Source organism: Aethalodelphis obliquidens, unplaced genomic scaffold (genome assembly GCF_003676395.1).
Source record: "Aethalodelphis obliquidens isolate GAN/ISIS:26980383/991018 unplaced genomic scaffold, ASM367639v1 scaffold12, whole genome shotgun sequence".
In the NCBI taxonomy this organism is placed as follows: Eukaryota; Metazoa; Chordata; class Mammalia; order Artiodactyla; family Delphinidae; genus Aethalodelphis; species Aethalodelphis obliquidens.
This window is the reverse complement of record NW_020837956.1, coordinates 43,191,216-43,200,103: the sequence shown is the minus strand read 5'-3', so window position 1 is coordinate 43,200,103 and position 8,888 is coordinate 43,191,216. Positions and strand designations below refer to the sequence as shown.

Genomic DNA, 8,888 nt, shown 5'->3' with positions numbered 1-8,888 from the left:
GTCCCTCTTAGTTTAGCGTTTCCATTACAAGGTCACACAGGAAATACGGAGTTTAGTGTTTCCATTACAAAGTCATACAGGAAATACGGATGCAACCTTATTTGAAATATTCGCTACCAAATCACGTACGTTAAGAAATACGTCGCCAGTATATAGTGCCACTCTCTTTAAAAAATGCTAATGTCCCTTACAAGAATTCATAGCTTTCTCGTTTTATTTACTTATGCCTTTTATATTCTGTGATATCCTGCCAGTATTTCAATCTTTTCAAAAGATTTGTAAATCATGAATTCCCAATGATGAACTTGTTCAGGAGTAAAGAGTCACTTTGAAGACTTCATTATAACAAACACTTCATTTATTACTTGCGTTTTATTTACAGTATCTACATATTGCACAGTATCTAGATACTATTTTACATTTATTATACAAAGGACAAATGAAATTAGCCTGAGCATGTACACAGATTTACACTCCAATGTCTCCACAACTGAAGTTCTTTTCTGTCTCTTTTTATTTATTTATATTTTTTAAATTTTTCATGCAATTCCAAATGATACTCTGGGCATTTAATTGTAAAAGTAATAAAATATTAAATAATACCATATGCTATATGAAAATATAGTTTTAGATTCTGCTGATTCTGCTTATGCTTCTCAAGAAATATTTGTGACGTCACCTAATCAGGAAAAGGAGATCTCTCTGCCGCTTCACAGCATGACACATCAAACGTGGAGCACTCTCCTGTTGTCTAAAATGACCGGTGGCAAGCATTACTGTCGGGCACACCCATTTACTGACTCTGTGCCCACAGACGGTGTCAACATACAAAACTCAAGGTAAAGGAATTATGGGAGAGGCTGTCTGCAAAAATAAATCTCTGTTCATGGGGCGTGTCCAGAAGGCAGTGGGCTCTGCCCTGCTGGTCTCCAAGGCACTTCTCACGGTCCCAGGCCGCTGCTCGTCCGCGGCGCTCTGCTCGCTGCGAAACAAACACGTTTGGGTTCAGAGAATGATTCACAGTTGCTTATTGATTCTGGAAGACCTATACATTCAATTACGTGTAACATAATGTGTGCACTGATGTGAGGAATTGCAGTCTGCATGTTTCCCTGTGTGCCAAAATGTGTGTCTATTTTATTCTGGAAAGTAACTCAGTGCTCACGGGCCTGCTGCGCTAAAGGGATGGAAATCATCACAAACGAAGAGAGATGCTTGCTAGGGTCTGAAGAACAGTGCTCAGTGTTGATGCGTCTGCCGCCAAGTCCTTGGTAGTTCAGTCCACGCTGATGTGGGGTGATCCTGGGTTGCTCAGAATAGGCTGCATTTTGTAGAGCGAGCTGGATACTTCTTACTCAAAACTCTGCTTCTCTGAAAGTATTCCAGGGCTCAGGCTTGTAACTTACTGGAGCGCCAAGTCCAGGTAGTGAGGGGTGTGTTTGGGAGGCTCTCCTGCTGTGTGGGAGGATGGCTGCGAAGCTACAGCTTCCCTTTGGCTCGAGGAGATCAGGTCATGAGTTTCAGCAAGAAGGAGCAAAGGGATCGGGCTCTGCTCTGAGACCACAGTGTGGAGGGTCCCTGTGCTCGGACCCCTCTAAAGACCCACTTCTTTCAGACTGAGCCTTTAAGAAGTTGAGGCTCTGGTCTGGAGTAGGAAGAGGAGTCTTACCCTGCAGCTTTGTCGTGACATCTTCATGTGTTAGGACGGCGGAAGAAACGTATGTGGACGCAGCTTACGCCACTTAAGGAAAACCTGCTGCTAACGCAGGATGTGTGCTCTGCCCCCCGGGACATCAGGGTACACAGAAACCCTTGACTGTCTGCGTCGTCACCAGCCAGTTAAGACTTTGCTACTGCAGTTTAGAACTTCTGGAGTTGGAAGAAATTAATCTTCTTTTAAATGTTACAAAATTATTTTAGCAGAAGTATCTGTATTTTAAACTACCCACTTCTTGACCAAAGTGAACACGGTTACCGACAGCGGTGACCAGTGCGATGTGGGTCTCCGTGTTGTGTTGGGAAAGCCCTGGTGTGCCCGTCCTGAGACGGTGCAGAGGTAGGTCCACGCTCGGGTGCAGTTCCACGGAAGCGTAGGCTCCTGGGTACCATTACTCTCGACTTTTCGCTCCGGGGAGCTGTCTCTGCAGGAGAGCAGTCTTTGGGGAACCACTGTGGGGAAGCAGGCGGTTAGCTCGCAGGCACAGAGACAGGAAGCCTGTGGCCTGAGCGGTTCTTCGGTGGATGTGGACGCTGGGCATCTGGTCTCCCCACTTGTGAGTAGATGGCGGTGGTTTTCCAAGGATGTGCCTGGTTCATCTTTGGAAATAGTGGTGCTTTAACTATAAAGAAATGCTTAATGAAAACAGCATTCTCATCTCCCCAGGCAGGTACTTTGGGAGACTTACAAGAATCCATTCATTGCTTTAAAAATAAGAAGTTTTCTGTTTGCCATGTGGGCAGTGGAAGAGAAACTGGACAGCATTCAGATGAGAAGTGAAGGTGGAGGAATTTCTCAGCTTTGGCATTAAAAACTGTGCTTTCACTTCCCCCACATAGAAAGTGTTATACAAGTTTCAGTGAGCTTGGGGAAAATGTGGGATGATACCCTCCACTAACCACTTGTTTCACTGAACCCCCATTTGCTAGTGGGACTTCTGATGGGAAGAAGCAGCGCTAAGGACGCAGCTCAGGGCAGCACCCACTGCCCGGCTGACCCCGAGCATCTGTGCAGACGTTGTTCAGCGCAGCCTTCGCCACGGTGAGCACCCCTCCTCCACTCACAGGAGGCGAAGGGACAGCCATCTGACTGCAAGGTAGACCCAGCATCTGGCTGTGCCTGGCACACAAGACACACAGCTAGTGTCCAGTTGTGAAGTTACAGTTTGTGGCTGAAATCGATGGCATTTGTCTCAGGAAAATAAAACCTTTCAGCCCATCCCTTGACTCTTGCTGACAGTTAGTGTTATGTGTTACATGTCAGCCCTCAAGAGGCCAAGGCAAAAAGTTTAGCTCGTAAACTCAATGTGTGTTTATATTTTTACCATCAGAGGCTTTTAAAAAATAACTTTGATGGAAACATTTGAAGAGGGTACCTATTCTTAGCTGTTCTTTTTACGTGTATTGGTATAATGACAGAATTCAATGCAAACATTTGCCAGATACGTCGCTAAAATTCGCATGGATATGGTTAGTCATATACTCATTTATGAATGTTTGAATGAAAGCCTAGAAGTGGGTGGGCAGATACACACCATGTCACACGCTGAAGTCAGTAGTCAGTGGGCTGTGTGCAGGTTAATGTGAGCTCGGCCAGCGTGTCCTCCTGCGACCAGGTCTCAGTGGCTGCCTGGGGTGCTGTGTGTTTACTGCTGACCAGTACCTAGAGCTATTTTGAGTGTTCTGTCAGCCTTACTCAGAGTAAGGCTACTTTACCCAAAGAATGACTGTCTCTAAACTCCCATGAATTTTTCATGTCCCACATGCATCCAGTCTTTGGTGTGTGGGCCACAGCGACTGGGCTGTCAGCTTACCTTATCCCTCCATGCACATCGGACTGACAGCCAGCCGAGTAAGAAGCCGGGCGCATCTCTTATAGTCTACAAGGGAAATAAATCACAGACCCTCGTCAGCTACCTCAACAACTTAAATGAATTGCATTCACTTTAAACAAGCATAGCAACTGCTAAAGCCATTCATTCCTTTAAATATTCTGAATTCCTTGGAAACAATACATAGACTGTCATCTGCAATCATGGCTCGAAGTTGTTGATTTAATAATTTATGGTGCCTCGGGCCTTTAGCATCACGTGACAGAAATTAAACGATGTAACTGGGAGGCTGTGGGAAGTGGGGATGCAGAGTCTCCCACGCGGCTGCTCTCTGCCTGTTTTCTCCTCGCGGTAGCTGCTGGGCTCATTAAAACAGCTTTCGTTTTGCTTCCTAGAGTACAGTTGGTCTTCCCGTGCCCTGTGTTACTTAACTTTTAGGTCACGTGCGGGCCGAGTCCCCTCTTGAGTTAATCATAACACAAAGCCTTCTGCACAGAAATTCTAAAGACAGTGGGTCAACAGCCAAGTACCAGAGCAAAAAACCTGGCTGGACAATGGAGGGAAGCAAGAGCTGATTTCTGAGCGCAGACTGGTTTTCCTAGGTATCTCGTATGGTTTCCTGTTTCAGTAGTCTCATAGGTGCTGCCTCAGAGGACACAGCAATCACGCCCGTAAAGGGATTCCTCAATACGAAGTTCAATTCTCAAGAGTCACAAAATCCTACTTAAAGATGGAAGAATTCAGACTCTTAGCTGAAATTCTGAGTGAATGAGTAAATTGACAGCAGTAAATGCGCACAGCATGTCTGTTAGGCAAGCACCTAAGCCTTCCAAAAACACACCTGCTAAACATCTAGAGGACATGATAGTTTGGGCTCAAAGGAAACAATTATGTGGCAGCTGGGGGCTTTTCTGCTCTTCAGATGTGCCGTGTTTTCAGGATGTGCTTTTCCTAGAGGAAAAGGAAAAGTGGAGGCGGCGGACTGCAGGAGCTCAAAGGAGATACTGGCACTTGCCACACACCCTGAGATCCTGAGGGCGACCACCACCCCGCTGGGCCACATGTTCTTCACCCTGATGTCCACCAGGGGTCCCTTAAGGTGCAGACTTTTCTCAGCAGGTGTGGTGGACTCACAAGTCCTGCTCTTCCCGAGAGCTCACCCCAGGACCACACCTTGAGTGAGAAGGTCTGTGGTTCCTTCTGTCTAACCGGCCAGGATTCTGGGAACTGTCGTATGCAGCCTTGAGCAGCACAGAAGTGGTCAGGTTGGCTCTGCAGCTCTTTATGGGCTGAGAGAGGTGGGACCCACACAAGCAGCCACTTGTCCAGGGCACAGATCTGCTTCCAGGCCCAGGGGCATTTCTGACCGGGCCTGGTCCCACCGCCTCACCTTATGGGTGACTAGGAGCTTGGTGGCGGCCCGCTCAGCAAAGGAGGCAGCAATGTGGGTGGCGCCTGCGATGGGGCACACGCAGCCTAAGTGCCTTGTCTGTGTCCTTGTCCGTGAATGAAAGGATTCAAGCAATGACCCTAAGTGTCACTTTCAAATTTAGAATCTGATCCTATTATTGTAAAAAAAGACTTAATATAAAAATATATACACATTGAAACAAAATGAGAAGGTTCTCTGACCCCTAGAAGCAGGCTAGTAATTCTCCAACAGAAGGTGATTCCATTTCAGAGGAAGGAAAGAGGGAGGTGAGGTGTCCCAGGTCCACATGGCCTGGATGAGAGGGTGAGCCTGGAGTTTCCGGGACACGGGTGCCGCCCATTGACTCGTGCCACTGTCCCCGTGGTAGCCTTGAGCGGGACCACGTCAGCTCCCTCCTGAAGGCGCTCCCTGTCTGCCTGCCATGTTTGGGGACGTGCGAGACAGGAGCTCCATAAAGGGGTGCAGCTGCCTGCACACAGCAGCTTCCCCTTCGTGGACAGGGGCTTACTGTTTTGAGCAGGACGGGCAGGTCTGGTCTGCTGCCCCTTCGGACAGTCCTGAAGGCAGCTCCTAGGAGACCTGGCTTATGTGTACAACTGCCCTCCTGTGAGCCTTAAATGGAAGGCAAGTTGTGGTCCCTACACACACAGAAAAGTTGGTGTAGGGCTCTAGCAGATGTCCCTCTAGCTAATAAGTTACTTGTCATCATTGTATGTTTTGTAAAGAGCACAAGAAAGCACTTTTGGGGGAATGAGTGCACTTGTTGTGGATGAACCAGGAAGTTACAGCTGAGAGCCAGACAGAAAAGGGCACCTGCGTTTCTGAATTAGTGAGGAAGCCAAGTAGAAGAGCAGGAGTTTGAAGTACCAGTAAAATTCCTGGGTGATGGGGTTACAATTACTGGTGGAAACAGAAAGTCTCTGGCCAGGGCAGTGGGGATGGCCCAGGGCCAACCATAGTTACCTTACACCCTGCAGTAGTCATTTTAGCAACTCATTTGAAACATTTGTTCCACTGTCAGAGTTGAGTGGATACAAGGACAGGCATCAGACCAGAATTCGAGAGCGTGCATGGAGGAGTCCAGCCCCTTCCAAGAGCCGATTCATTCCAATGACTGTGAACCACGTTCCGTTTGGCACTAGCTGCTGCTGCCTGCGGTTATCTTAAGTGGTGTACTCACCCCAGCCCCAGACTGTATAGTCAACAGGGAGTATAGTATTAGCAAACCTGGGTTACAGAAGGGAGGGGCCTGAAGCCTCGTCTACACTGTACCGGCATTTCTAAAGCGAGTTGGATGCGGTCACTTACAGGTGGGGATGGTGCAGTCTCGGGTGTTGTGGTAAAGTCTGTGGAAGTGTTTGCTGCACTTTGGGCTGAAATAAAGAGGACCTGGAACGTGGAAGAAGAAACAGATTGTGAGGGCTGCGGGATGCCAGGAGCTGGGGAGCGGCGAAGTAATGCGTGGAAAGCTTACCTGTAAGATGTTTCAGAAACTTGTCTTTCATCCTTAGATCTCGAGGAACAATTTCTGTTTGAGGGAAAGTAAGTTAATTATTAAATTGCCTGAAAGGAGCATGTTTTCATGTGATCCGAAGTGAATGTTTAAAGTTACTGGAAATTCTGCTCTGAACACAGCAGCCCCGTGATGGCAGTACGTGACGATGTGAAGACGGGTGATAGGGCACATTTTCCTCAAATCATATTAACTGCTCTCCGAGCTCCGGTCTTAATGCCCAGTCTCCACCACTAGGATAGAGGCAGGGACTGTAAAGTTATAGGCAAAGAAAGGTGTGTGTGTGTGGTGTGTATGTGACAGTTATCTTCCAGTGAATAAATCACTCGTAGACAGTTTCATCTTGAAGAGCTTGGGAATCAAATTCAACAACCTCTCAAAGTTCTAGGAAGAAAACCTGATCTCATACTTCAAACAAAAAATTTGCTATAGGTATGTATTCTTCTAGGTATATATTTAGAAAAAGGGTTAGTTGCTGTCAAAACCACTTGTTATGAAGGCTGGTGTGAATGCATGGAAACAGACATTAACCTGGTTGGATGAGATAAAGGTACAGTTCCCAGGGAAAGACTGACTGTACCGGCACAGCGCCTAGTTAGCGTTGGTAACTAACCTGACTGACGTTCTTTCTGATTTCAGCCTTGTTTTTGCTTTTTTTTTTTACAGTCATCTGGATTCATTTTCACTCACCTGTTCTGCACTAGTAATGCGATGGCACGTGGTCACACTACCACCAATTCTCCTCATCTGAAGAGGGAACATTTCCATAAGAGTCTTACTTGCAAGGTTTAGACATCTCCTAAATGTCAGTCTTCATTTACAACTAGCTTTAGTCAGTCTATATAAAATTGACCTTATCATATTTGACCTAATTGTGTCATGAAAGCATTAAAAGCTTTCATGCTTTCCTTGGTAATTTCCCAAGGGGCAGCCACTCTGGGAAGGCTCTGCCATGGGGGGGGGGCGGGGAATGGGAATTTCTGTCTCAGTTGAAACTGCTTTGCTGAAAATATTTCCATTTCCAAAATAACAGATGACAGTTCTATGCTGAAATTACTGACCTAGGTAACAACTCACATGTCTTAGAAGTGGATGAGGGATAGTTATGTTATCTGCCAGGCATCATTCATGGAATTCCTATTTCCTTCTCTAAAAAACATATTTCCCAGTTTTTTTAACAGTCAAAATTTATTTATATTTTAAAAATACGTATGTGTTCTCAAAGACAATTCTATTTCCAAGCAAGTACTAGTTCTTCTAGCGTCTCCTGAGACAGGACAGGCGGACCCGCCGTCAACACCGCACACACCCGAGAGGCCTTGGGAAGCGGTCCACTCCGTCTACACTGCCACGCGGGCGGGGACACTCACCCACTCTCTGCTCCTCCGCGTAAGCCCCGTAGTCCGAGACCTCCCTGCGGCCCAGGGTGTAGTCCTGCCGGCCCGAGAGCTGCAGCCTCTTGGACTCCCCCGAGTGGTACTTCCTGAGCTCCTGGACGATCTCCACGATGAGTTGCAGCAGCGTCTGCCTGTCCGCGGCCTCCCGGGTCTCCGCGATCCCCCGGCCGGGCCCCGCCGCCCCCAGCACGAGCAGCAGCCCCAGGAGGAGAGGACGCCCGGGTCCGCGCATCCTGCGCTCGGCCAGGCTGGGCGGATCCGACGCGCTCCCGGAGCTCGGCTCGCTGCAGGGACAGGGGTGCGGGGAGACACGGACAGCCAGTCGGCGGGGGGAGCGGGAAGGGCGGGAGAGGCCACTCCCCTCGGTCCGCGCGCCCCGGCCCTGCGGACCCAGAGGACGCCCGCCAACCCAGTGGATGGACGCCCCGCGCCGTCCCGGGCCTGGAGGGCGGGCGGGGGCCCGGCGGCGGGAGGCTGGGCCGCGGTCTCCACGAGGACTCGCCCTCCCCGAGGTCCCACGCGCTGATGCTGAGAGCAAGCCTTGGGTGCGCCCGCCCTCCGCGCGCGGGCGACACGGGCCCTGGCCGCCTTGCGCCCGCGTCCCGCCCCCGCCGCCGGCCTCCGAACTTTCCTGGAAATGGCGCATCACCGGCGCCCCGCGGCTCAACGCGTCGCCACAACTTTCCGTCCCCTTTAGACGCCGAGCGGGGCGGCGGCGGCCGCTCGCAGGGTCGGGCCCACACCCATCTCCCTCGGGGAGCGGCCGCGCTCAAGTTTCCAGCAGCGCCTTTGTGTGGCGGTCGCCCCCTCCTCCCGCTGTCCCCGATCCCCCCCCACCCCCCACGAGGAGCTCCCGCGCCGGGACCCTCGCCCCGGCCGCCTGCTGGGCCAGGTTCTGGAAAACCCTTGGCCCCCGGTGACGGGGCCCGGCCCACACCTGCCCGGCGCCGCCCGCGGGGCCACCTGCGCGCAGGAGCCCGGCCGGGTTACCTGTCCCC

General features: G+C 50.1%; 1 protein-coding gene across 1 annotated transcript; it reads right to left on the bottom strand.

Annotated features, from left to right (window-relative positions):
* Positions 1-340: 340 nt before the first annotated feature.
* ALKAL2 (ALK and LTK ligand 2) lies at positions 341-8,630 on the bottom strand. Its single transcript, XM_027113887.1, has 5 exons — positions 7,864-8,630; positions 6,455-6,508; positions 6,289-6,369; positions 3,531-3,596; positions 341-982 (listed from the first exon to the last, which is right to left on the bottom strand). Exons 1-4 carry the CDS (start codon positions 8,534-8,536, stop codon positions 3,532-3,534), a joined length of 873 nt encoding a protein of 290 aa, XP_026969688.1. The 5' UTR covers positions 8,537-8,630; the 3' UTR covers positions 341-982; position 3,531.
* Between the last annotated feature and the right edge of the window lie 258 nt (positions 8,631-8,888).

Coding starts and splice junctions, on each gene's coding strand:
- ALKAL2 (XM_027113887.1), bottom strand. CDS start 8,536: ATGCGCCATTTCCAGGAAAGTTCGGAGGCCGGCGGCGGGGGCGGGACG. Junction 6,509..7,863: donor CGCGGAGGAGCAGAGAGTGG/GTGAGTGTCCCC, acceptor TCCCTCAAACAG/AAATTGTTCCTCGAGATCTA. Junction 6,370..6,454: donor GTTTCTGAAACATCTTACAG/GTAAGCTTTCCA, acceptor TCCACGTTCCAG/GTCCTCTTTATTTCAGCCCA.